Genomic DNA, 26430 nt, shown 5'->3' on the forward strand with positions numbered 1-26430 from the left:
AATGGACTGCTCCACGCACACGCACGCACGGGCACGCGCGCCAGATGAAGAGGAGGGAGCGAGTGCGCAGGTTCACTCGCTCGCTCGCTCGCTCGTTGGATGCCGCTCACGCGCGCAGGACGCGCGGAACGCGCACGCACAGACGCGCGCACGCAGGTGAGGAGAAACACCTTTTCTTTGAGCGCGTCGCGTGACGAGCGTGAATGGAACGAAACCAAGTCATAAAAATGTCTTGGGATATTGCGCGCTCCCCGTCGCCGGCGCGTGCGCGCGCGTCCCTGCGCGAAGTAGAACTTGATCAAATGCGCGTGTACGTGTGTCGACGCGCGCGAACGCTCCCTCAAAAAGTCGTGAGCGTCAACATCGAAAGGCGCGCTTTTGAGTGGCGGCAGCTGGTCACTATTCATCATCATCGTCGCCGTCGCGATGTATTGATGTATGGATGATCACGCAGTGACGTAAGAGCATATGTCGGGGGGAGCGGGGAAGAGGAGGGGGGATTAAGGAGGAGAGAATGGTTTCATGTAACCCACTCTCTCTCACACGCACACAGGTGCAAAGCACGAGGGAGCGACGATTCCGACCCCCACTGAAGTGAAAATCCGCCATATCGAGAGCCCGCGTAACATACTGTAGGCATGATATAAACAAAGCTTTCCCCCGACATACTTCCAATCGGACACTTTTTGAAGTATTCGGTACCGCCTGCGCTCGCTCTTGCTGTCGAGAAATGGGAGACTCGTCGTGTAACATCCGGTTGGGGAAATGGAAAGAAAAAGAATACTTGCTCGCACAGTTCTCCAAGTAAGAGGTCTGGTGTGCTTGCTTCAAGTTGTTTATCGGTCCCAAATGTTTGCACGCGGTGGAGTGCCTGACTCCTGTAAAAAAAAAAAAAAAAAAACACATCAAAAGTGACATTGAACGCCGCTGATATTGCGCGGGCGTGAATGCTCAAAGCACTAGCTTAGCATCATGACGCCACTTGTGTGATGTCGCCTCCATATCACCGATGATGTTAGCGCGCTAGCCCGGTAGCATCACGCCACTCCACGCGACGCCTTTTGATGGGGCGAGGGGTGAGATTTTTAAGGCAAAATCCAACGAGAAAAAATGCACTTTCGATGACTGAGACGGCCATGTGACTTTTCCCACCGTGTGTGGGTGGAAGCCGTCAGAATATTCGGATCAGCGTTGTGGCGCTAACAAGGTGCGGATTGTGTGTGCGTGCGTGCGTGCGTGTGACGTGTCATCACAACAGCATGTGATCGCTTCGCCGGTGAAGGGCCAAAGTCGCCCTGAGTTCGAGAAATGTGTCGCTGATTATCTGTGAGACCAGCAGGGGGCTGTGGGGGGGGGGGGTTGTGACGTCAGAACGAGGCCACAAGTGCAGCCCGTGCGTGTGCGTAATTAGACAGCAGACACACAAAACGACTCAAGTGCTGGAACGTTCAGTCGCTGACTGAATTGACAGATGGACAACACACACACACAGTGTTGTCATGACGACAGTGCCATGAGTAATCTTGTGTTTCTCTTTCAGGTGGGAACTTTTTTTTTTTTTTTTTTTTTTTTGGTAAATGTGTTTATTTTCGGAACAAAGTTGAAAGACAAAGGTAAAAAAACAGTCGGGACGATTCCGTGAAGGTTCCCATCCTGTCAATCACAATGACGGCGACTGAGTCCGCCATGGCCCGGGCCACTGACGGCAGCCGTTAACACGCCGACGGCATGTGGGTGCGGTCGCATGTGTGTGGCCCAGATAAGCTATGAGGGGCTGTTGGGGGGACCAAATACAACATTAGCTCTCATCTACACACACACACGCTTTCTTGCATTCACGCGACTGAAGGGCCCACTGACACACACGCTTTGGCATTCCTAACTGAAATCCTCTCACACAGCCAAATGACGGCCTTTCGTACATCGTGCCGAAATGCGCACCCGTGTCTGTTGAGGTGATTGCACCTCCCAGAAACGAATGAAAATAACTCAAAAATTGAAAAAAATCGAACCCCCCAACATTTGTGTTGTTTTGTGTGTATGTGCGGATGTGTGAGTGAGCGCGTGTGTACCGTATGTGCACGGGTGTGTTTGGCTTCAAAATGGGTCGGCAAAATGTGCCGATTCGAGCTTTCGCGTTCATGACTGGTAGCTTTTTACAGTTGTTCTCAAATCATCCCGAAGTCGCATCTCGAAAGGTCGTTTTTTTAGGCGGCAAAGTTGAAGATGACGTGATGGCGTGTTGCCGTCGCTTCCGAAGCTTCCCGCTTGTCCGGCAAACATCAGCGGAATGCCGGCAGATAGCAGCCGGTCGCTAGGAGACGGCCGGCCGCACTCAACCAATCAGCCGACGGTGATGTGCTGAAGGTGCTGCTGGCCTAAAATAGACCCCTCGGCATTCACACACACACACACACACACTCTGATGCATTCCCAGATTTCCCAGAATACCTTTCCCGATGACTCTGTTGAGGCGTGTGAGAATCAGTACAGAAAATAATTTGGTTTTTTTTGTTGCGTTTCATTCTTTTTTTTTTTTTTTTCACATTTAGGAACAATCCGTGACATTTCCCCTCTCTGTTGTCATTGTCCCTTTTGTCTTTCCTTTCTTCTTTGTTTGGATGTAAATTAGCTCCTTAGCTTGTTAGTCAAGGTCACTGATTGTCTTCATACTCGGGTCCTGGGAGCACGCAGACCTTCTTCACTGATTTACACCACACACACACACACAGTGGGGCGTCTAATCTAAAGTCCAAACTCGACCTTTACTGACTTTAGTTTCATGGTGGTGCATTCAGGGGCTGTGGGGAAAAAGAGGAATTTGGCATGAACCGCCCTGGTCGCTCGACAGTGATTCCCGTGACCATAGACCGGGTTAGTGATATTATGGGATGTTGGCCACACCACTCGGAGGTGTCCGAGTACGTCAACGTGATACTCTGTTTTGATTTATCGGGTCTCGTACCGATTGATTGTTAGTGAGCTCTCTCTTGAGACTAACAGGAAGTACCGGCGTCTTCCGTGACCTTGAACTAATAAAACGTCCGTTGAGCATACGGCTGTAGTTCGGCATTTGGGACCCGCTCAGTCCGGATTCCAAGCCTCCTTAGATGATGTTTGACATAATCCATTGGCGGCGCTCTTTTGGTGATATGACTCATCAGCAATACACGCGCGCTAATATTATACTCCGAGCTCCATTTTCCTGCGACGTTCCAGTTTGCTGACCGGTACCTGTCATTTGTTGAAATCAACACACACGCTAATGTTAGCTTAGCATGTTTCCGTACGTTAACACCGCAAACGTCGTTAATATTACACCTCCCGGTCTCCATTTTGTTGACCGATGTGTCATTGGCGGAGATGACTCATCAGCATGCTAATGTTAGCTCTGCGTGCTAGCAGTTCACAATCTCGACTTTAGCGTCGAAAGCGGGAGTGTCCAAAGTGGGTCCTGGCGGGCCGCCGTCCTGCCTGTTTTGCAGCTTTCCCAGGAGCGACACACCCGATTCAAATCATCTGAATTGTTCTAATGCTGCTTCAGAGCCGGCCCATGAGCTGATCTGAATCGGGTGCGTCGCAGCCCAGAGGGACGGAAAACGGGCAGGGCCGGAGCTGGACACGGCTGGTCTAAAGAGAAGCAACGCGTGTTATGGCGGAGACGTGTTATGACCTCGGCCCCCAGATGACTGATGACTCATGAATAATAAACAACGTGAAAGCACGGATCGATATATGACTCAAGTGATGATGAAGAGAAGCGCGGGCGTCTATCAAAACTCATGTTGTCCCACACGCATTGTCACTCAAGTGTGCGCGCGTGTGTGCGTGTGTGTGATGCACAAGTTAGTCAGCTGTCATTTGTTCTATTCTGTAATGACAACATTCCAGAATGATCTCTTTATGTTCCATGGAAGCATCCAGAGCTGAGGTCCATTGTAATGTTGTGTACTTTGTGTTTGTGTGTGTGCGTGTTAATCACATGTTTGTGAGTGTCTGCATTGTCATCTTTTATCACACACACACACACACACACTAATTTCCTTTTTTTTTCTCGCGCGCGTGTTCCAGGTTGCGACCAGTCAGCCGCGACCATGATGATGACGCCAAAGGTAAAGAAATACGTGAGTAAGCCTCAGGAGTTAGCATGCCGAGTGGGACGTATGCGTTGTGTTGCAGAGGCCTCAGACGTCCCCGGGCAGCGTGCTGTCTCTGCGAGGTGGCGCCAACGTGCCGGGATCTCCCGCCGCCGCCATCGTGGTGAGTGGCCAGCTTGGACTTTGCGGTGTTATCGGCATCTATAGGCCCCTCCCCCTTCAACTCTGCCCCCCCGCAGGCCCGGGTGGACGACGGTGTGATGGTTTACAAGGACCTGGCGGCACTCCCGAGGGACAAAGCCATCCTGGACATCGAGAGACCAGACCTGATGACGTACGAGCTGCACTACAGCTACAGTCCACTGGAGGTGGCGGTGAGTCACCCGGCTCGCCTCGTGCCATTTGAATGTGTTCGCATTGACATCAAATCATTTGATTTGATTTGTTCAGAGAAGGATTGATAGTTTGTTGTCTTACAGTGGTCATCTTCCTATTATTGATGATCTATTTGCTCTCCGATTATTTTTGCCGCTGTAGGCGTATGCTTTCTTGTAAGCTAATTGTATATATTTCTTAATTGTTGTTTATGATTTAGTCTTTTTTCCTTCTTTGTCGTCCGTCGTGTGATTTTTGTAATGATCAGTTTGTTTGTCGCATTGTCACTATTGTTTGTTTTTATCCGAATGATTTGTCGGTGGCCACGTTATGAATGTTTGATTGCACTCTGCCGCTTAACCGCACCATTGCCGTCCGCGGCGCAGAGGTCGCCGTCCCCGGGCTCTTTCTCCCCTCCGACCTCTCCCGAGGTCAGTCCGAGAGCAAAGTTCACCGGAGTGTGTTTCCGCTGGCTCTTGATCCGTGGCGATCTTTCCAGGAGTCCGGGATGCGGCTGGAGAAAAGCTCTCCTGCCGGTTCCTCGCCGGCTTCCACCGGCCGGAAACGCAACGGCGGCGACACCGCGCCGTCTTCGCGTGCGCAAGACGCCCAAGCTCCCAAGATCCTGCAACACTTCCACAGGCCTGGTAAACTTCCTCAATGCTTCTTTTCGATACGGCTCGCGCATGTCGGCTATTCCATGTGAAATGTCATTTTTACAGACAACGGGAGTAACATCTACAAGAAGCCTCCCATCTACAGAAGAGGTCCGTCGATCACCCGTCAATCGTTCGCCGGTGGCATCGCGAGCTCACCGGACGCCACGCGATGTGTGTGTCTGTAGGCGCGTCGTCGTCGGCGCTCGCCGCGGGGAAGCACTTGGAGGATCTCATCATCGAGTCATCAAAGTTTCCCGCCGCCGAGCCTCCGGATCCGAACGCTCCCTCCAAGATCGAGACGGAACATTGGCCCTGCCCCCCCTCCTCCGCCGTCTTTGGTACGATCCAAACCTTGAGCTTCTCCTCGTTACGGGAGTGTGGAGCCGTCGGATGGAGAAGAATTGTTTATTCCTGAGCATAAATTTAATTTCACAAGATTGATTGCTTCTTTCCGGCTGTCGATCTTCCCTCAGAGAAGGAGAAGGCGTGTCGCAGGAGTGAAGGCAGGCGAGAAGAAGAGGAGGAGGAGGGAGAGGAGGATGAGAGCACTTGGGGGTTGCGAGCGCTTCACAGGCAGGAACTCAACAAGGTGGGAAGGGGGGTGGCTTGCTGCCACGACGATGGATGTCACCAGCGCCTTTGTGATCGCGTCTTTTTGCCTTCAGATTCGGTCCAACATCGGAAGGATCATCCTGAAGGAGGAGCTGGACAAGTCGGCCGCTCCACTGAGAAGGAAAACGCGCTCGCTTCCGGACCGCAGCCAGCACGCAGGTACCGCACCGGCGCCGCCTGAGTACTGTATGTCATCAAGCTAATTTACTTTCAAAACAATCTTCGTACATCGCTAACTTGGCAAATGACTGCCCCAACTTTGGAGTGTTACCATTCAAGTACTGACGAGTCGAAAAAAAACAAAACCAAAGAGAATAGCACAGGGGTGGGCAAACTTTTTGGCTCGGGGGCCGCATTGACTTTTAAAATTTGACAGAAGGGCCAGCTCAGCACCAGCTATGGTACATTCAAAAAAATAAACTGCATTTGTTGACAGTCCATATCAAACATCAACAGAACAAAAGCATGAACGTACGGTATTAATATACTTTTTTAAAATGACGACAGTGTTGCTGATGACCTATTTTAGCCTGTGCATCGCTGCAGATGGGTTGTGATCAGACCAGTAGAAGTAGAGCGACACAGAGGTCCTCGGTGGTCGAAAAGATCCCGCCCCCCCGCCCCCTCCCTGTGTTCTGCAACTTCAAGTCAATGCGCCACCTGGCGGTGAAATGCCTGTCATTACAAGTCCAATTGAAATGAATGCAATCATTGACATCGAACCTTAATTGTGGACCGACCTTCGGCGGGCCGGATTAAAAGGACCGACGGGCCGGATTCGGCCCGCGGGCCGTAGTTTGCCCACCTCTGGAATAGCATGAAAAGGTCCATAAAGTTAGAGTTCTGGCGACCTCTGATGGTCTTGTTGAGGACTACACGCATACTTGGATGTGGAAATGGCTGACGTTAATTATGGTTTGGCAAGTTGACCTCGCTCCATCGGCGATGTACCTGAACTCCTCTCGTCACTTCCTGTCTCCTATGCAGGCGCCACCACTTCCCGCGCTCTTTGTTTCCCAGCATCCTCTGGTGCAGGCCTAGCCAGAGTGAGTGAATGAGTGTGTGTGTGCGTGTGTGAGACACGCATTGATGTGGTGTTCGGGTGCTGAGCATTGGGCTGGTGTTCTTGTAAATTCCAGTTGCAGTCGACAGAATTCAGCCCGGCGGAGAAGCCTGCTCAAGGTACGCCCCCCGGGGAGATTCCAGGACCATTTGCTGGGTTCAAAAGCCCTAATGTGTGTGTTTGTGTGCATGTGTGTCTTCCGCAGGTGTTCAGGTAGAGTGTGTCTTCATCATTGTGCAGTGTGTCGGCCATGTTGTGGTGATGTGTGCGTGTGTGTGTGTGTGTTTGTGTGTCAGAACGGAGACGGTGCCATGGACCGAGGCCGCTCGCTGCCCAGTGTGCTGGAGCTCAAGGTAAACGTGTGACCCTGTGATGACATCACGCGGGTGCACGTGTCCCGAGCGGTCGCCGTAACGACACTCTTCTTCGTCAGATTTACCCGTATGAGACGCTCGTGGTCAACCACAGAGGGCGGAATCAAGTTCCTCCTGGCGTCGACAGAACGCAATTGGAGGTAACGGTATCAACGTTAACAACTGAGCAAAGTGCTAATAGATGCGAGCAACTAGCGAGAGAGTATCCGAAGTCGAGAAAGTGCCAAGGCAGATTGATTTGCATTTCATATCTTGAGCTGGGCTTGTTTTCTTCTGATAATTGTTAAATGAATAAGCTAACAAACGCTTAGATGACCGTAGAGCAAGAGAACGATAAAAAAATGTATGAGGAGTATACATCTGAGCCTGTTTGCAGTTGCTGTTATATTCCCGAAAATTGCTAAAATGCTAACTCATACTATGTCGCCACGGAGCACGACATCAACCCACGAAAAGAAAACGTTCAAAGCGATTCACAGGTATTTTAGATCTTTCCCCGTAGCAGTCAGGTACTCTTTCAAAGGAGACTTGATCAAATGCTAGCATACGGCAAGCTAAAATCGCTAAAGCAAATCAATAATATTGCCCAGCCTTGTGATACTCCCTCTACCGACAGTTGCCAAAATGCTACCATGCAAGCAGATCCTAAGTGAAAGCTCATAATAAGTGTTGTGTGCGCATCCAGAGACATCTGTCACGGGAAGAATTCGCCAGCGTGTTTGCCATGATGCCGGAGGAATTCGAGCGGCTTTCTCTCTGGAGGCGGAACCACCTAAAGAAGAGGGCGTGTCTCTTTTGACTTCCACGCACAGCCCGCTGGAGACGCGCCCGCTCTACACAAACTAACGAGCCGAGAGAGACGCTAACATTAGCGTGAGGTGGGATTGCTAAATCATGTTGGGCAGGCAACGCAAACATTGTTGCTTTCAACTCCGAAAGAAGGAGCCGTCACCGATGCCAATGTCGGAATTGGCGCAACAATGCTAATACGATCGCTAAAACATGTTGAGCAGTTACCACAAACGTTGTGGCTTTCATCTCTTAAGATCGCTACAAGGGTAGCTAATATTAGTGTTAGCGTGACAATGCTAATAGCTACATTGCGAGGAGCTTTCGGGAAGTTAATGATAGCAGCGATCGCTAAAACGTGTTGAACCTCAATCTATTAATCGTCGATTGATGTTCCTGAAAAGTGGCACCCAACCATTTTTGTTTGGTGAAGCCCCGAACCCTTTCGCCATTCCACGAGTACCCGCTCGGTGATTCTCCAAAAGGAGAACTTTAACACAGTTTATTTGATGAAAATCATTTTACTTCGTCTCCTTAAGTTTAACACAAATTCTCAGGCATGATCTTCTTTTAATTCAAACAAAAAAAAAATCTGATGTGTTGAACATATATCACGAAATCATAAAAATCAAAATAAACACGCCTTTGTCAGACATAACTCCGATAACATTTACCACAATTCTTTTTTTTTTTTTTAACCCCCACACAAAAAAATGTAGCGCGATTGAATACGGTGAAACTGTAACTATCAGGAACACTTCACTTTTATTGACGGGCTTCTGAAATGACTCCAAATATTTAGTTCTCATCTTGGACATTTAAAATGTTTCCATGTACCCCCTGCAATGTGCTCATATTTCCCTTGTTGGGAAACACTGCTCTAAAGACCGAACGTTGATTCCACCTGTTAACGGCTACTGTCCAGTTAGCATTGAAGCTTAGCATGCTGTCCAGGACCGAAACCGAAATCAGCTGACAAGTCCATTTAAAACAACATGATTCATGCGTCAGCTTGCTTTGGGCTTATGCGGGCGCGGACTGATGACATCGCCTTCACGTGACGTCAGCCATTTTGCATCCTGTGTCGTGCCAGTCATCGCCATTTTGAACGATGATGACATTTTCGATACGACGTAAAACAACAAGATTAGCGCTTTGTTTTGACAGTTTTGGGGTAAATCTAAGCCACTAACTACATGTTTGTTGTTTTTATTTCTATTTGTTGGATGTTTTTGATGACGTTTCTGTGACATGCTTGCTGCATGCGTGATCTTAACATGTGAGAGGATCAAAAGCTAATCGGCACCGAATGAAACATCACAAGTGCGCTCTTAGCTCATTGGCATTTATTCTTATCAATTTCATCTACTATAAGGCAATCTCAGAGATGTAATGCTTTTGTCGCTCATGTGGATGATGAATGTGATGTGAACGATGAAAACAATAAACTTTATATTCATCCAGCTGTTACTCTAAAATGAAATTTGGATTAAAGAAGAAAAAAATGGTCATAAACAAAAAAGTGATGATTTGTGCACAGGGACCATGACAAATGCCTCATGCGTATCAAACCATTCAAGTCCGTTACATTGTGTAGAAAACCAAAAATAAGTTAAAGGGCGTCGGCGTCACAGTCGTGATCGAAAAGATAATACCCATCGGGAAGTCACGTTGCCACATCACTTGGCCACGCGGTCACTTCGTCACATGGTTGCCTTGGCTTCAGGCAGCAGCTTTGGTCTCCCATTCCTGTCGGAGACCACAAACGCGTGTCACCGTGGCAACGCACTCCTAACTTAATAAGAATCCGCCGAAGCGTGTGGATGCTGACCTTCCTCTTCTGGAAAACCTTCCCGTGCTCGATGAAGAGTGTGGATGGGGCTGGTCTCAGCGAGGTCTTCACAGATGCCGTGCGACGCAGGAGAGGGTTCAGCAGACTGGCCTAGACCGGCGTCAACCAGGGAAAACATCAGAAACCGGCAAGGGCCGGGAAAGACGGGCACAGACTAGTGGAGACCAGCGGGGACCATGGAAGACCAGATTAGAGCATTAGCAACTAGCAAGGCTGGAGACCACCAGAAACTAGTGAGGATCAAGAAAAACCAACAGAGAGAGTAGGAGGAACGAGAAAGCCTAATTGACACCAATCAGCAGAAGAAAACAATCAACAAGGCACAGGTCGGAACCAGCAGAAAGCAACAAGGACAGATAATTTAAAAAAAAGTCCCATAAAAAAACAACCGAAATCACAGGAGACAAGTGGAAAACAAGAGATGAGTAAAACTCCCCGTAGAAAGAGTTGAAAACAGGCTTAAGCTATCGGGGCTAGCCTGCTAGCTAGCTCCATGACAGCTGATTAGAAATCATCAGCATCTGCTTGGGAAGCATCAAATGAACGTGCGGGCGGGCCTTCAGAAAAGATGTTTACTGATTGGCCGGCAATCACCTGCGCCCGCTCGCCGCACACGGTGAGCGATTGTCTGAAGGAGGAGCGTTTATTCTTATTGGTCGCCGACAGCAGGTTAGCCTCGGACCCCGCCCTCACGGGTACGCTTTTCCTGCCCGTCAGCTCCAACTTCTGAACGCCACGCGGCGCTACTTCGGACCACTTCCTGTCTGAAACACATCACACACGCGCGCTTGGGCTCAGGAGCTGAGTTGCGGCTAAGAGGGTGAATTCACTTTGCGTTCACGAAAACCTCTGTGAAGTCAAACGTTAACAGGCACATTTGCGTGGGATAAGCGTGCTCGCTCGGTTCATGCTAACTACGCAGCGAATGCTGACCTCCGAGCAGTCAGACGGGCCAGAACTCGCAGCTAGCGACTGATGCTAAGCTAAGGCTTGCGCTAAGCATAGTTACGCTCAACTAATTGAAGTCAAAGAATTCCAGAGCAGTCGGCCGTGTTGGCGGCCGCCGGCCAATGCCGAGCTGCCCGCGTGCCAACTCACTGCGGCCGTCGAAGGTGGCATCGGTGTAGGTCACCGCGGCGTCCCGAGAACTCCGAAGCTGTCGCACGACACAAGAAAAGGCGTCAGTCGGTGAGGCCACACGCGTCCGGTCGAATTTGGAGACGGGAGGCGGCCGGTACCATGTGCTCCAGCATGGGGGTGTTGGAGTAGACGGGCTGTGGGGGTGTAGCGGCCGAGTTGGAGCGGAAAGGCTGGTCCATGTACGCGTTCAGGGTGTGTACGCTGAGGACGCAAACGTCACAATCATCATCTTTCAACGTCACTCCGCGTCAAAGTTTTCAGTTTCAACATTTGCGCGGCAAATCTCCGGGAATCTGCAATTGCGCACTTCAATAACTTAGATCTGCACGTACGCGCCGCGGCGGCGACACCGACCGACGTACCCGATGTGTGCATCTTGCGGAGTCTGGCCGCCAGCGTCCGCCGCGGCCGTCAAGAGGCGCGTCCATCGACGCTTCTCGTCCTCCGAACTCACCTGCGAGCGCGTCGGGCAAGCGTCACCCCGCCGCCGCCGCCGCCGCCCCACTTCCTGTCCCCCTCCGCCGCCGCCACTCACCTCCAGCACGGCCAGCTGCTCGCCGAGCATGCTCAGCGCGATCCTGTGCGGGCGCTCGCCGTCGGGCGCAGCTTTCACATCGCAGCCTCGCAGCTGCAGCGTGTACTGAGGAGAGCGGACGCGGCTCCGACGGCTCTCGTCGTCTTCGCCGTCCTCTGCAAACATGTTGAGATTTCCCACCTCCACCTGACACAGGAGACTCTGCCACTGACAGTTCATCAGCACACTCGCCGCGGCTGACAAACACACAGCACGCACCAAGTTAAAATAAAGGTAGCCTTCAAAGATGAAAAAAAAAAAAAGGTCATTCCTAGTGTTGACGAGTCAACTGAAGGGAGGGAAAGCGCTTCACGGGCCCACAGATGACAAATGCTAACGACATCCCCTGAGCTAAAACCCCCTCAACTCAAGAAGACGTTATTATGGTAAACAATTCAAAATATTGAAGACAAAAGATTTTGAAAAGGGTCAAACAACATTTCATGTCAAACATGAATAAATACAAATAAAACCTTAGTTGTTTGAAAAAAAAAAAACTAACACATGATTTGGGCCCATTTTAAATGTGTGTGTGTCAGGGTCAATTTTTTTTTCAGCCAAAAATGAACACATACTATCATGTCTAAAAACTAATAAGTAAAGACACCATTAAATACACATTGGAAGAACTCTACAGTAGTTTTTTTTAATCTATCAAAGCAAAAAAAAAAAAGCAATAATAAATAAATAAAGAAAAAATAAGAAAGAGAAGAAAAAAGAAAAAAGTTTACATTTAAAGAATGAATGAAATATTTGAAGAGCAAAATGTCCCTTTCAAAGAACAGCGCCAGTTGATCTCTTTTCTTGACGCGACACTCAAAAAGTTGGGAAACAATACGATGGTTACCTTTGTTCCTGTGTCGTTGACGTGAAGATTCTGGCTGGTGGGGGGGTGTCACAAGCGCACTGGACTGGACACACAAGCCAACAAACACTCGATCCGATGTTACAACATCAACGACTTATTCATGCGCTGGCTGTATAGACACACAAATAGTGTGTGTGTGTGCGTGCGTGTGTGTGCGTGTGCTTGGTGTTCCTCACCCGGCGAGACCACAGAGAAAGTTCTGAGCTGGTGCTCTGATTTTCCCCGTCAACGCTCAGCTCCTCGATCACCTGCCAGGCGCACGTACGCACACACACACACACACACACGCACACACACAATTGTTGGTGTTCAAATATCCGTTGCGGAGGGTGGTAAGACTGCAACATTGATGCTGGTTTTGTTACCCCGTCTAAGGTGTTTTGCATTGTGCGTTAGCAGTAAGGACTTAAAATCGAAGCTCTGTCGTTTTTTAAACACGGGTGTAATACAGTAATTCTACCTTTGTCTGATTTGACAGTAAACCTCAACTGCGAGTTTCAAAGTCCTTTTCAAATCAAGGCGCGAGTGTAGACGGTTTCATACAGCGAAAGTGCTCCGTCCTTTTTGTTTGTTTTGTTTTTCAAATGAACCTCCTCGGTCAAGAACGCGCGAGCACTCGCTATCGTCATCTGCGCTCTTGTGCGTGTGATGCGTTTCCAAGCGCGCGCTGACCCGGCGCCACTCGTCGGCCTGCTGGAAGCTGCTGCACCCCAGTACCAGGGTGTCGGCCCCGAGCGGCCGAAGCTTGAGTCGGTGCGGAATCTTCCGGTTGCTCTTCAGCTTGTAGACCGGCTGGCAGCCGCGCAGACTCAACTGTAGATGAGGGAGGAGGTCCCGCGCGCACTTGTAGCACTGGAACAGAAAACACAGACCATCAAAGAAACGCGCGCGCCAAAGCGGCTGCGAACGGCAACATTTTTTCACAAATCAAAGTCAACAATTGCACAGGTATTGTTGAATAATAATGAATTATAGTGAGTTGATGAGACTGTATACGTGACATTTCTATAATAATAATACTTATAAAATTCCTCTTCTAAAGAAAAATACATTAATGGTAGTCTCTTAAGTGAATCGGAATCGTTTAAAAAAAACACAAACAAACATGACACATATTACATTAAAAATAAAAAGGTGTTTAAAAACTACAACAATTTATGATTTAAAATTGAAAATTTTAAATTAAAGTTCAAAGTTAAAAAAAAAAGCGAGTGAAAAGGAATGTGTAAATAAAAAGTAAAAGTGACAATAAAACTAAGACACACACACACACACACACACACACACACACACCAGCAGGAGGTGGTTCCTGATGATGAAGAGCTGCTTGGTCCATTGTCCCAACCATTTCCTCCTCCACAGGTACCCACACAGGCGAGATTCGGGAGGGGGCCTGAGACAAGGCTGAGAGGAACTCCACTGGATGTAGTGAGCTCTGTCCTTCATGTGCTCTTCATCATCGTCATCGTCATCCTCGGCATCCTCACCGTATGACTCGTAGTAGCTGTTCTCCGACTCGGCTCGCTCTGGGGAGTTGCTAAGTTGTCATTGTCAGCGTGTGTGTGTGTGTGTGTGCGCGTGTATGCATGTGCGCATGCACGTACCTATGTGACCGTTGCTATCAGCTTGGAAGGGCTGTGCCTCTTCGTAGGTATCTTCATCTTCGTCATCATCACCGCCAGGAGCTTGAGAACCCCCGGGTGGGCATTGCCGTGACGCAGGGACCTTGAGGGTGGATAAAACAAGTGGCTAGGTGCTCATATGATGAACATGATGATGAGATAATAAATAAGGAACAGATCAACTGGAGTGTGCACATTCAGTAAATGTGTGTGTCCATCACGTAGACCAGACGCTAATCAGCCGCCATCAGTGACCACTTCCTGTCTCAGCAAAGCTTTCAGCCAATAGGAAGGCAGCTAGATGAGAGATGGCCTCATATATAAACATCCTGTCAGGCACACACGCACACGCACACACACACACACACCGTCTCCTCCCAAACCTCAGGAGGACTCTGTCATTAGCAGACCACATCACAGAGCAGCCTGCTGTGTTTCTCCGTTAGCAGAAAAAACGGTTGTGGTTCTGGTCCACTTTTCTACATTCATGTCTGTCATCTGACAAGAACTTAGTAGGCGCACCAGAACCTCAAATATGAACCCTGTGTTGGATTCTTCTCAGCACAATTGTCTTTTGTTGACTTTCCTCGGCTTTGACTCTCTCGGCTCTCAAAATAGATGAGCTAGCGGTTGGTAGCTGGGTCGAACACAGTTGACAATTTAGCAGGTTGTTGGTCATAAACACCACTTCTTGAGGATGGTGCTATCTCACCACAGTGAAGCTAGCTAACGGGAGAACACAGTTGAGGTCCAGCCTTTGTTTACTTTTCTCGGCTTTGATTCACTCCCGCTGCTCGCGCAATGTCGAAATTAGCAGTTGGCAGTGAGTGTGTAAAAAAAAATAATTAGACCACACTCAGTCTCTAGTTAGCAGTTGACAACTGGACACACGCTCAATTTAATAAGCACGCTGTCATAATGGCGCAGCGAGTGGTGAGCAGCTAACAGGAGACCATAACCGAGCCGCTAAATAGTGAGCGGTTAGCAGCTAACAGGTGATGATAGTTGAGCATTTAGCAGCTCGTTAGCAGATAGTCGGCGGTTAGAAACTGGACAGAAATACAACTGTGACAGTGAGGATGTCTCTTAATGCTGTCGGGATGCTGCAAGCGGCAGTTACCAGCTAACAGGTGGCAACGGGGACGCGTTTAGCAGCTAAATGGTTAGCAGGTAGCAGTTACAAACGTGACTTTCATGCGGATTCTGACAGGATAACGACCGCTTGAAACGCTTCTCTGCGTCTTCGCTTTGTCAGGGTGGACTCACCGCATCTCTCGTCCGGACCGCGGAGTCTCTCGATGCTTGGTTGCCAGGCGCCGATGATGACGGACAGCTCATGATGACATACTCGGTGTCCTCCACTAGGAGAAAACAACACAAGTGAGTACCGACGAATGGTGAGCAAGGTGTGGAGGTGAGCGAGGCCCCGAGGTAACCTGGAGCTTCTTGCGGCTGCAGCGAGGACACCAGCTCGGAGATGGACTTCTTCTGGGCCTGAGCGATGTAGCTCAAGTTCTCGGAATCCAGAACCGAAAGGAAGGACTGAAGGTCCCACATCAGCTTGGACAACGCTGCACAAGATGTGGACCAAATCATTCTCATCACCAGCGAATCACAGCGCACGTCAGCAGAGACCAAAACAGACAAGTAGAGCCCAAAAACGAGGGCAGCGGGAACAAGTAGAGACTAGCCGAAAGCAACAGTAATCGACATTTTTTTTGCTCCGCAGTCTCCGCTTTTCGGCATCTTCCCTCGGTCTCTTCTAAAAATTGCGTTTATCCGCATGTAAACAAACAAAGACGAGTACAATTAACTTAACTAGCTAACAACTAACTACCGACGAACCGTTAAAGACAGGCGGCCATTGTTGTATGGCTGCCTTCCCACGCACACCCGCGCACGGACACACGCACACGCACACACGCACACACACAGACTCAGACTGTGTTGAGAGTGGTCCGAGTGGGAGATGATGCTAATTTTGCTAATCAGTGATCTGTTGCCGCTTTAAGCAGAGAGCCGCACATCACCCATGCACACACACACACACACACACACACACCCACTTCACCATCGCGATGACGACACACACACACACACACACGTTATCTCACGCACAAACATACACTTATCTGAACATCAACATCACTTCCTGTTTGCGGCTTTGATGCAACAGCCCACAAACACGCAAAAGCAATGTCAGAGTCAAACAAGAGCTAAGCTGGATGCAACTTGCGTATACAGTGTGTGTGTGTGTGCGTGTGTGTAAGATTTAGGATGCTTTACCATAAAAACCAAAGCCTTAAATTAGTACAAAGATGGAAATCCTCCACAACTCTCTACGTTGTGTGTGTGTGAGCGTGTCGGAGGGTGTGGGGCAGCTTTCTCTTTCATCCTGCGTTTGTTAAATATAGCAAAGAAGAAAAAAAAGGAGGAGGAAGAATACGAGTGCGTTGATGTTTCTCAGCATCACGCTTCGCCCACTAGGACACAGGCCATAATATTTTGATGGCATTTTTTAACGTGCGTCAGCTGACGCCTTCCTTCGTTTCATCATGGTGAGCCTACAGTGGGCCCTTGAAGAAACCTCAAGAAGCTTCCCCAGGACTTTTAAGACCAGAGAACCCTCTGCGGAAGTTACACAGTCCTTGGAAAGATCACTCATCGCTGGTCTCGGAAGGTCTGAGAAACCGGCTGAGATCACTTCGCAAGAGTCAGATACATCTTTCCATTAAATGCGCAAACGTCACTTTAGCACGGCCTTCAAAAGGTCCCGATTGTCTTGTCGGGATAGAACCATCCGCATGATACACCAGAACCTCTTTCTGGGATCCCATCTCAAGGAACCCTTAAAAAACTTCCAAGGCACTCCGCCGTCTTGGAGAAAAAGCATCACCGCAACCTTGAGTAGCCGGAGCCTATCCCAGCTGACGTTGGGCGGAAGGCAGACTACAGCCTGAACTGGCGCACACATCGAGAGAAATGACCATTCGCATCCACAGCGTCACTGAGTAGGAGCCAATAGTCAGGCGAGTGGACCACGACCTTCAAACCAACCTGAAAATCCTTCTCGAGACTTCACCGGAGCATTTCTACAGACCTCTGACCTCACAAGACGACACTGCATGAGCCTTTTACCAAATCACTAAAAAGCTCTTCCAGGACAGTCAGCTAAAAATGTAAAAACCTTCGAAACGTCATCAGTTGGTGGCGGTAATGCACCATTCAGATGGCTTGCCGCGGTGATAATTGGAACACATTACTTGTTCAGTAGGGAGATACAAATGATTTAAACTTGTATCTCAAGACGCAACTGCAAAGTGGAAAGAAGTGATTCCCGCTGTAGTTTAAAAAAAAACTGCGTTGTCATGGCAACTAACTTTCTCTGCTCACCAATCAACATGTTGGTGATTCTTTTTCGACGTGTTCCTTTATAAAGTGAGCAATGCTTACCTTTCTGTTTTTCCATGTTCTCTCTTTCACCAGATGATGCTCCTCGCGCTCATGACTGATGACAACGAAGATGATGAAGAAGAAAACACGAGAAGACGAGAAATGATGTCGCCTCCTCGGTGATCTGCTTGCTTTGCCGCTCTGCTGATTCTGAAGTTGGAGGAGAGGCGGGGTCACGGCCGTGACGTCACAACATGGGCTGCTCACAGAAGCGCACGCAAAACCTCAAAACACACGAACACTGTCGAACACACTCCAAAATCATCACATATTGCAATTTGAATCAATCGAGTATGCCAACTACAGCGCCAACAAAATGTATCCCAAGCACGTTTCTCCCCATTCAAGAAAAAAATGGGCAATTTCGTCAAGGAATGCAGTCACGGGGTTCTCGGAAGAAGTCTCGCGATATCTGACGTGTTTTGGTGGGCGCATCGGAAGTATTGCGGAAGAGGAGGAAGAGGCTTCTTCGTGACAGCTAACAAACGAAGCCAATTATCCGTCCGAGCAGCTGCTGCTTTGTCACCTTTTTACACCCAAAAACGAACACCCGGACGGGAAGGTAAAGGAAAAACTTTTCGAACAGGTCATGACGTTTCATTTCTTTGTTGTTTTATCTTTGCGAATCGTGGTTTCCCAACATAGAATTCCAGCTGTTAGCCGACTAGCCGCTTAGCGAATTTAGCACAGGGAATTTGGCATTTTTGTTGAAAAAGAAAATCTTAATCCCTAAGAACCCCCCTCTTAGGGAGGTTCGGTTGTGTTAACGATGTCCCTTTGTGTTCAATGGGCAATAAAAGTGGAAGCTGGGAGCTCACACTTGAGTTCGGGTTTCGCCGCCTAGCTTGTTGGCACTTAGAAATGGCCCGTTAATGCCGGACGTAAGGTCGAAGAGAGTCCCAGAGTTTGGTGAGGATATTTTGCTCAACTCGAATTTCCTCCACAGGAGCAAAGATGACCGCCGCGCCTTACAACTACTCCTACATCTTCAAATACATCATCATCGGTGAGCCGGAGAGACCGCACCCTCCGCAGCATCAGTTTGATTCTTTTCGGCTTTTCTTGTCAAGGTGATTTATTTGCGTCTGTTTTTCTTATTCTCCAAGGTGACATGGGTGTGGGCAAGTCGTGTCTACTGCACCAGTTCACAGAGAAGAAATGTACGTCCTTCGCATCTTTATTTTTCTTTCACAAATGGTGAAAACCTGTAAAGAGATTCTGGTCTCTTTATCAATACGCTGGCTAAACACCCGGTGGGACGAAAGGAGACGTCGTGGACAAGACAGCTATTGTTTGTAGAAAAATATATATTTAGACAGACAGAGGAAAAACATACAGATGATGAAAGAGAGCGCGTCGCGTCGTCTCAACTAACTTCGCTGTTGTCTGTTGTCGTAGATCAAAGCTCTTTGATGTGTAACGTCCGTTGCGTCAGCACTGATTGGTTGAAGCTAAAAGACGCCCGCGCGTACACGCCGGCGCTGATGCGCGCGCAGCGGAGAGCAGCAACTGCTGAGTCTCGCTTCACTCGAGTGGCGTCGCTACAGCTGTTTATCAGCGGGAATGTGTTCCAGGCCCAGGCACATATATGACAAACAACCGTTCATACTCACGTTCACATCGAAGGACAATTTCCAGTCGTCATCGAACCTTTGGCCTGCCCAACATCGAGCGACACGGTGGAAACGTGGGTCAACTCATATTCCACCGATGTGATATTATTCCGAATGCTGCTCCATAGAGCGTATTCTTTCTCAGGAAATTATTGAGGGGGAGGGATGACTTCCCCTTTAAACTTATTAAAACCGATTTAAGCTTATTAATACACACTTTTTAAAAATATTCCTTAATTGTGAGTATATTGCCATCAAATAATGGGAGGAACAAAAAGACGTTCTCGCTTGCACGAGTTTTCCAAATAAGAGGCCAAGCATGCTTGCTTCAAGCTTTTTCTTTGTCATTCCCAGATGACACGTACTGTAAAACTGACACACAAAGCAAAAGGCAACCCCCCGTTGTTTCATTTCAACTCCAAAATGTTCAATTAGAAATCGTTTTGTCAAACGAAAGTCAGCTCGCTTATCGGTGGCCCGTCCGTGATGCAAAATGCCATAAATGGGTGAGCGAAATTTAGCGTAGATGAAGCCAAACATGATGCAACTCGGAATTCTGACACGGTTGCTTCCAAATCCACTATCTCGTGAGAGCGCGAAAAACGAACCGAGCTGCGGTTGGCGGTTGGCTGCATACGCTGGCTTTCTTGGCAAATGACGCCGCCCTCCTGGTGCGCAGTCATGGCCGACTGCCCCCACACCATCGGCGTGGAGTTTGGCACCAGGATCATGGAGGTCCACGGCCAGAAGGTGAAGCTGCAGATCTGGGACACGGCGGGCCAGGAGCGCTTCAGGGCCGTCACCCGCTCTTACTACAGGGGGGCCGCCGGGGCCCTCATGGTGTATGACATCACCAGGTAGGGGGCGGCGTTCTGTGATGACATCACCAGCTGACGGTCATGTGACGGGAGGGGAAACTATTTGTGCAGGAGAAGCACCTACAATCATCTGAGCAGCTGGTTGACGGACGCCAGGAACCTGACCAACCCCAACACGGTGAGGCACCATCGAAATGCCCCTCTGATGTTTTATGAGCGTTCTTGTGACTTTGGTTGACAGGTGTTCCCCCTTACTCGGCGTTTTGTAGCGAAAAGACACGGTGTCCGGGGAGGTAGGCTCCGCTCCCGTGGATCTTCCATTTCTGAATAGACGCAGCCGGATGTCACAGGAACGTCGTCGATGCCTCGGTAGCCTTTAACCTTGAATGTGGTCGTCTGTCGTCTCCAGAGGCGACCGTCACCTTCACTTCCTCCCGTCCCGTGTTTAGCGTGCTATACGCCGCGTGGCCGAACGGCACGGTGACAACCTTTCGGACTGTCGACAAGTTTGAAGATGTCCGCGATGCTAGTTAAAGGCCACGCCTCGGTTGAACACGTCAAATTATTTTCAATTTCCGTCGCTATCGTCTTTTAGTTTTTCTTGACATGAATATTCATGATTGTGAGATGTGTTATTCCCGTGACCACGGTGTGTGTGTTTTTCTTTCCTTAACTCATTCACTCCCAAAGACGTTTTTAAACGTCTTTTCAGACTTGGTCCAGAATTGGCTGGTACCGACTGAGTTAGCAAAGGGCCGCCGACCCGTTTGTCGGCGTGCGTATCTGAAAGTCACCATGTTGCCGTGTGCGCGCAGGTGATCATCCTGATCGGCAACAAAGGCGACCTGGAGGCGCAGAGAGACGTCACGTACGAGGAAGCCAAACAGTTTGCCGACGAGAACGGTGAGCACCTTTTTAACAACCCCCCCCCCCCCCCCCGCCGCCATCGTCGTGTCCGTTTGGGTGACGTTTCAATGAGTGTATTTGTTTTAAACGGGTGCGCTCGTGACCGGGGGAGCATCTAGAGGGCGTGTCTTCCTCTCCGTGATGTCATCACATCTGCATCTGCTCGATTGGTCTGTTTGACGTCTTGTGGTCTAGGTTTGCTCTTCCTGGAGGCCAGTGCCAAGACGTGAGTACACGCTCTCGCAGTTGCTCTCTCTCTCTCAAACACACACACACACACACACGTTGGCATGTTGTGGGGGGTGCAGAGGCGAGAACGTGGAGGAGGCCTTCCTGGAGGCGGCCAAGCGTATCTACCAGAACATCCAGGACGGCAGCTTGGACCTGAACGCCGCAGAGTCAGGAGTGCAGCACAAGCCATCCGCGCCGCAGGGGGGGCGACTCAACGCCGACAGCCAACCCCCCAAAGACGGATGCAGCTGCTAACCAACCAACGGACCAAAGGATGGACACATTGCTTTTTAAAAATTTTTTTTTTTTTGCTTTGCCGGCTCTCCTGGTCGGGAATGTCTCTGAACTCACTTGAATCCATCCCCGACGTCTCATTCCGGAACCCTCGAGCTGGAATTGCATTTCGATACAGGTCTGCTTCCCTCGCGTCGTCACATACGGTAATTCCCCAAAAGCGAAATAAAAGTTGTTCCTGCACGTGGATGTGAAATTGGACCTGTCACATTCCAGGGGGGTCCTCACGCAGAACCGCAAAAACCATCAGCGGTCCTTTCTGTCATCTGTTGTCCTCCATCAGGTTTCTTCTGGACCGATAGAGCTTCCAAACATTCTTTTATGTCCAAACTCCACTTAGACTCTCATTCCCATTACCACGGTGGATTTTTCTAGCTCCGAAGAGCCCGTCCGTCTCCTTCGGTCCGGGTCAAAAAGATCTTGAATGAGTGAAGACACGAGCTAAAGAGCCCAGGCGGTCAAAAGTATCCTTTCTGGTGGACTGGAAGATCTTACCCCAGTTTCAAGTCCGAAGTCAACCAGATTCTCGTTTCCAGACCCAAAAATGGAGCCCCGGGTCCTAAACCGGGTTTTCTTTCGCCCGTGACAGAAAGAACTGGAATAATCGCACACTGAGTAAGATGACCAGAAAAGTCACCGGAAATGTGAATTCTCCACGAGGAGGGCTTCCAGACATCTTCGGGCCCAGAGTCCCCGAGACTCTCACCCCCCCCCCCCCCCCCTCCCTCCCCCCTGACCACTAATGTTGATTAGGTAGCTCCAAAAAGCAGGTTCCCATTCTGGAATGGGATGGATCTGAATGATTGCCAACTCGGTAAAGGGTCCTGACAGACAGTCCACAAGGCACGTTTCTTCTGGACTGGGAGTGGAAAGCTATTGCACGCCTTTCGTGTCCAAATCTCATTCTCACGTATGTTCATCTACTTCAAACCACTAGTCATCCGTTTGGCCTCAATCCAGTTGAATCCCACCTAAATCGGTAATCCGGACAAAATCAGTTTTAAAGTATGCTAGCAAAAGAATTTTTAAACTTTTTTTTTTCCCTCACCATTTTTAAATGAGCTGAATGAGTAGCCTCTAGGGGGCGCCGTTTTCTCATCGAACATCACCAAAATGCGACCTTTTGATTTTATTTATACTGTGTCGTACATCGGTAGGCATACCCCCCCCCCCCCCCCATCCCGCACCCCTGCGTGCGACCAGTGTAGGGATCCACATCTTTGTAAATAAAGTAAATACAGAGTCCATGTTGGGTCGTCTTGCGCCATGTCGTCACGTCTCATTACGATATAATGGACAATAAAAAGTTACCATGAAGCCTCCCGATTTGTATTTTGCTTTGGGACACGGGCCGATGCGAGCCATTGCTTGTTGAGTCATGAAAACAAAGATGAGCCAATAAAATGGAGAGGAGGAAGTCATGCGGAAGAATCGTCATTACTACTTTCAACTTTATTGGTCAATTGTAATTTATTTGATCATTTGGACAGTATTTCCACCCTGAGATGTCTAAAGATTGGACAAAATTTGTTTTCCATTCTGTTTATTTGAGAAAATGTGAAATAAAAATCACGACGTACGTTGGTTTGCGCAGAAAAGTCAACGTTTCTCTTTTAAATTAGAGACAGGTTTTTGCCACGTGATGTAGCATTAGCAAACGTTTGCTTTGTTGACGTATGCAGAATGACTTGAAAACAAACAACCCGCGGCGCTCGCGAGCATCTTTTGGACGACACGTGCGGTCGGTCGACGTGCCGCAGCCACGATGGTGACAGTTCCGTTTGATTGGCGGGCGCCATGCCGCCGCCTCCTACGCGGCGAAGCTCTTGGCGGCCGGCTGCTCCGTTTCCAGCTCGTACTCGATTGCCACGTACGCCCGCTTCTTGCGCGCCGCCGAGCCCTTGGCGGGAGATTTGCCTTTGTCGCGCGACCGACGCGTCCTCTTCTCGGCTTCCGTCTCCACCTCATCCTCGGTTGACATTTCCTCGTCGCTTTGCTCCCGAGCCTCTTCGTCGCTGCTCGTCCTCAAATTGTTCATGTCCTGAAACCAGACGTGACAACGTTTGGAGCTGCGGTCGGATAAAAGTAATGATGAGTAACGGTGCCATCATGTGCCCGCCCCCGTGGCCCACTTTTATTTATTTTTTGTTTTCTTATTCTGGCAACTTTTTGTGCCCGTTCTTGTAAGTCGACCAAAGCAATAAGGTCGCGCTTTGTGGCCATTTTGTGGCATCTTGGTACCAAAGAACCGTTTTAGGCGAAGTTGAAAGTTGTTGGCGCGCCTTGCTTCCGTTTAAGTTTCAGAGGTTCGTTTATACAAAAGTAGTGTTTTGCTGCCAGCTTGCGGCATTGTGACACAGCGGGACAACGATGACGCCGCTTTGCGCAGCTTCATCCGGCCAACCGCGCTGGTTTGGGACCCTTTCTAGATGGCAAGCAACTATGTCAAAGTGAGTTGAGGAACTTTCCGTAACAACAAAACGCGACACGGGGGATTCGCTGCACGGCAAGCAGGAACGCGGAGAAGAAAAAAGGCAAACGCGGGAATTTCCTGGCAGAGTGAACTTGTCAACTTTTCGTACCTCAAAGTCGCTGAGATCGCTCTCTTCCAACTCGTCGGCGGCGACAAACTCCCTCTCGCCGACGTCCTGCGCAGAAAGCCACGGCGTCAACTCGCACCCCGCTTGCCCGTTTTGCGCCCCCCCCCCCCGATTCTCCGCGCTCACCTCGTCATCCCGCTCCACCTCCTCCTCCTCGCTTTCCTCCTCCGCCTCGCTCTCCTCGTCCTGCTGCTGCATCGCTTTCTCAAAGGCCACGATGGGGAAGTTGTAGATGTCGCCGTACTGGTCAGGGCGGGCAGACGGCGTTAAAAGGCGGCGCGGCTTGAAAAAGGCGGCGCGGCGTTACGTCACGTACCGTCCCCTGCTTGAGCCTCTCCAGCAGCTCCTTCTCGATGGCGTTGTCCAGCTGTGCCGCGATCAGAGCTTTTTCCTCCTTGCGCTTCTCCCGACGCTCCACCTTACGGCTCAAGGGAACCAGCTTCCTCCTGAAGTTGGATTGGACGCCGCTCGCGGTTTGACTCAAGTCTTTTGATGAGCACTTTTAGTTTTATTTTATCGGCGCAAGATGCATTCCCATCTTGAAAGCATCGCACTTCCATCACGTTTGGAGATAACGGCTGGCATACTCACTGCCTCTTGAGGACGAGCTTGCGCATGCGGATCAAGTACTGCGTGATCTTGGTGAAGCGCTGCTTGCATTTGTGTCGGATGAAGCGAGGCCAGTAGATGAGGTTCTCGTCGATCTGCTCCAGCGCTTTCTCGTAGTTCTTGCTTAGCTTCACCTGCGTCCGTATGAACGGTCGTTGGCATTCAGTGCGCACTTCCATCACCCTTCCATCGATCAAATCGTATGACTTGCACGACTTTTTTTTTTAAAAAAAAGCATTTCAAAGACCTCTACAGCGGGTCTTTCATTCCAAACGTTAAGGCTTTCACAATCACTGCCAAGTGGAAGATTTTAAGACCACCGTGATCAAACGTTAAGGACTACTTCAAGAGCTTGAAGGTCGACAGGAATCACACCTTCAGACTCTTACGAACCCTTTTTAGCATTACTTCCATCACGTTTAAGACAGAAACTTGAAAAACAACTGTGAACGGACACGGGGAGAATGTGATGCACAAATCCTCCCTCTTTTGTGTATCTGTTGTCGGGCTTACCTTCTCCCACAATTTGGCAGGAAACGCCGCTCGCTCGATCACCTTCATGTAGAGGAAACAATTCCCTGCGCGGCAAAAAAACAACATCACGTTAACACGCGTCGTCTGCACGTTCCAACATGGCAGTGTTTCAGCTGGCTGCATTGTGCACCTTTCTCCTCCCGGATGGTGGCGTATTGACTGTTGGCCAGCGGACACGACGAGCGATTACACAGGCCGGTGATGTTGAACTCGTTGCGACAGAAACTTTGCGTTTTAGTCCTGGGTGAGGGAGAGGACACACACACACACACATTCAAACGGTTCTAGTTAGCTTTCGCTGACGTCTTCCTACTTTCTAGCACAAGCCTGATTGTTTTGTGACGCTCTGCGCAACAAATTCATGAACATGTGTTTAAAACTTACTTGACTTTGTACGAACAGAACTGCCTGTTGCCTATAATGTCCCAAATCACCTGCATGGTCAGAAAACACGAGAATTCGGGTTACACGGGGACCTCCGTTATTTGTAGCTAAGAAAATAGACATTTGTAACAATGACGTCAACATCACACGAAACGTCGCGATTAACAACTTGAAGCCATAAGTAAACACAAACAACAAGTATTTGATGTCGAGTATCGGGCTCGCGTGAGCGTGATGCTCGCTGTTCGTTTTGGTTCACTCACGTCGTCGTGTTGCATGTTGTCTTTTTGTTCGCCGCGACGCTTAAAGCGTCACTCCTCTTCTCAAACAAGGTGGAAAGTAAAAAAAAAATCCCAATGATTTCAACTGACAAAACCGATTCGTTTCGGCTCACACGAAGCACATGGACGAAAAGCGAGCTACCATTTTTGTTTGCCTGTGACCGGACACGCTGAGATATCGCGATGTTTCAGGATATGTACGGCGACGTTGTCAAGTATCGCGAGATCAATCGTTGGGGACAACCCTGCGTTCAATCACGGGTTATGAAATGACTGGAAATTCAAAGTCTCCTCTGCGGACATTTTAACTCGAGCGCAGAGTGCGATGTTCTATTGCTTGGTGGATGAAAGAAATGACATATATCACACCCAGATAGTGTAATTTTTATGGGAACGTCAGCATGCGTCATTTCCGGCAAACAAAATAGAGATGTTCAGGTATGGTCGATCTAGCACCGTAGTTACATGTAGTACTAAGATACAGCACCGTATGCTCCAGGCATACGTCCGAGCCTGTCAGATATCTGTACTGGTGAATTTTTTTTTTTATAAAACTCTGTAGATGATGGCGTCGATTCATGATCAGATGGTTTTACGGTACAATACGTAACAAGAGTAAGGGTGTACCCTTCACGGAGAGACCGTGAACGCACCAATCATCACTTGCATGAACCGAAAGGAT

General features: G+C 49.3%; 4 protein-coding genes and 1 non-coding gene across 12 annotated transcripts; 2 read left to right on the top strand and 3 right to left on the bottom strand.

Annotated features, from left to right (window-relative positions):
• Positions 1–44: 44 nt before the first annotated feature.
• Positions 45–9432, top strand: LOC147204502 (dematin-like). Of its 6 annotated transcripts, XM_086111119.1 has the most exons (16): positions 45–156; positions 4072–4112; positions 4180–4260; positions 4337–4471; positions 4859–4903; positions 4972–5119; positions 5195–5239; positions 5317–5469; positions 5605–5720; positions 5797–5902; positions 6731–6789; positions 6883–6925; positions 7012–7019; positions 7103–7159; positions 7240–7320; positions 7866–9432. In XM_086111119.1, exons 1-16 carry the CDS (start codon positions 45–47, stop codon positions 7977–7979), a joined length of 1344 nt encoding a protein of 447 aa, XP_085967245.1. In that variant the 3' UTR covers positions 7980–9432. The 6 variants fall into 6 exon arrangements, 5 of the variants coding, with proteins under 5 accessions (XP_085967245.1, XP_085967241.1, XP_085967243.1 ...); XR_015100909.1 differs by lacking the exon at positions 7012–7019; XM_086111115.1 differs by having other exon boundaries at positions 6731–6793; positions 7012–7159.
• Positions 9299–17620, bottom strand: LOC147204503 (actin filament-associated protein 1-like 2). Of its 2 annotated transcripts, XM_086111094.1 has the most exons (15): positions 17479–17620; positions 15462–15596; positions 15292–15386; positions 14008–14128; positions 13697–13929; positions 13076–13255; positions 12580–12651; positions 12383–12446; positions 11497–11732; positions 11324–11415; positions 11060–11162; positions 10920–10977; positions 10416–10585; positions 9801–9911; positions 9299–9718 (listed from the first exon to the last, which is right to left on the bottom strand). In XM_086111094.1, exons 1-15 carry the CDS (start codon positions 17492–17494, stop codon positions 9692–9694), a joined length of 1713 nt encoding a protein of 570 aa, XP_085967220.1. In that variant the 5' UTR covers positions 17495–17620; the 3' UTR covers positions 9299–9691. The 2 variants fall into 2 exon arrangements, with proteins under 2 accessions (XP_085967220.1, XP_085967219.1); XM_086111093.1 differs by lacking the exon at positions 17479–17620 and having other exon boundaries at positions 15462–15627.
• A 101-nt stretch (positions 17621–17721) lies between these two features.
• On the top strand, positions 17722–22761 carry LOC147204504 (ras-related protein Rab-14-like). 2 transcript variants are annotated; one of them, XR_015100914.1, is made up of 9 exons: positions 17722–18040; positions 18425–18484; positions 18585–18638; positions 19771–19948; positions 20021–20087; positions 20725–20812; positions 21011–21041; positions 21124–21486; positions 21557–22761. XR_015100914.1 is itself a non-coding variant. In XM_086111157.1 (8 exons), the coding sequence occupies exons 1-8, from the start codon at positions 17833–17835 to the stop codon at positions 21299–21301; spliced, it is 864 nt and encodes a 287-aa protein (XP_085967283.1). In that variant the 5' UTR covers positions 17722–17832; the 3' UTR covers positions 21302–22761. The 2 variants fall into 2 exon arrangements, 1 of the variants encoding a protein (XP_085967283.1); XM_086111157.1 differs by having other exon boundaries at positions 21124–22761.
• Positions 22762–22774: 13 nt separating this feature from the next.
• On the bottom strand, positions 22775–25902 carry mak16 (MAK16 homolog (S. cerevisiae)). The gene is made up of 9 exons (XM_086111152.1): positions 25731–25902; positions 25468–25517; positions 25214–25323; positions 25063–25127; positions 24532–24683; positions 24257–24386; positions 24067–24183; positions 23923–23988; positions 22775–23381 (listed from the first exon to the last, which is right to left on the bottom strand). Exons 1-9 carry the CDS (start codon positions 25743–25745, stop codon positions 23151–23153), a joined length of 936 nt encoding a protein of 311 aa, XP_085967278.1. The 5' UTR covers positions 25746–25902; the 3' UTR covers positions 22775–23150.
• A 426-nt stretch (positions 25903–26328) lies between these two features.
• On the bottom strand, positions 26329–26430 carry LOC147204506 (small nucleolar RNA U13). The gene has a single exon (XR_015101056.1). It is a non-coding gene; the product is annotated as a small nucleolar RNA U13 (small nucleolar RNA).

This window comes from Hippocampus guttulatus, chromosome 5 (assembly GCF_054856545.1).
Source record: "Hippocampus guttulatus isolate MCC_2025c chromosome 5, RoL_Hgut_1.0, whole genome shotgun sequence".
Taxonomy (NCBI): domain Eukaryota; kingdom Metazoa; phylum Chordata; class Actinopteri; order Syngnathiformes; family Syngnathidae; genus Hippocampus; species Hippocampus guttulatus.

Coding starts and splice junctions, on each gene's coding strand:
- LOC147204502 (XM_086111115.1), top strand. CDS start 45: ATGAAGAGGAGGGAGCGAGTGCGCAGGTTCACTCGCTCGCTCGCTCGC. Junction 157..4,071: donor GCACAGACGCGCGCACGCAG/GTGAGGAGAAAC, acceptor CGCGTGTTCCAG/GTTGCGACCAGTCAGCCGCG. Junction 5,721..5,796: donor ACAGGCAGGAACTCAACAAG/GTGGGAAGGGGG, acceptor TTTTGCCTTCAG/ATTCGGTCCAACATCGGAAG.
- LOC147204503 (XM_086111093.1), bottom strand. CDS start 15,627: ATGAGAATGATTTGGTCCACATCTTGTGCAGCGTTGTCCAAGCTGATG. Junction 12,652..13,075: donor AGGCCGACGAGTGGCGCCGG/GTCAGCGCGCGC, acceptor TGCGCCTGGCAG/GTGATCGAGGAGCTGAGCGT. Junction 11,733..12,382: donor TCAACGACACAGGAACAAAG/GTAACCATCGTA, acceptor TGTGTTTGTCAG/CCGCGGCGAGTGTGCTGATG.
- LOC147204504 (XM_086111157.1), top strand. CDS start 17,833: ATGGGCAATTTCGTCAAGGAATGCAGTCACGGGGTTCTCGGAAGAAGT. Junction 18,639..19,770: donor CCAGTTCACAGAGAAGAAAT/GTACGTCCTTCG, acceptor CCTGGTGCGCAG/TCATGGCCGACTGCCCCCAC. Junction 20,088..20,724: donor ACCTGACCAACCCCAACACG/GTGAGGCACCAT, acceptor GTGTGCGCGCAG/GTGATCATCCTGATCGGCAA.
- mak16 (XM_086111152.1), bottom strand. Junction 24,684..25,062: donor CTGCCAAATTGTGGGAGAAG/GTAAGCCCGACA, acceptor ATACGGACGCAG/GTGAAGCTAAGCAAGAACTA. Junction 24,387..24,531: donor AAGCTCGTCCTCAAGAGGCA/GTGAGTATGCCA, acceptor ATCCAACTTCAG/GAGGAAGCTGGTTCCCTTGA.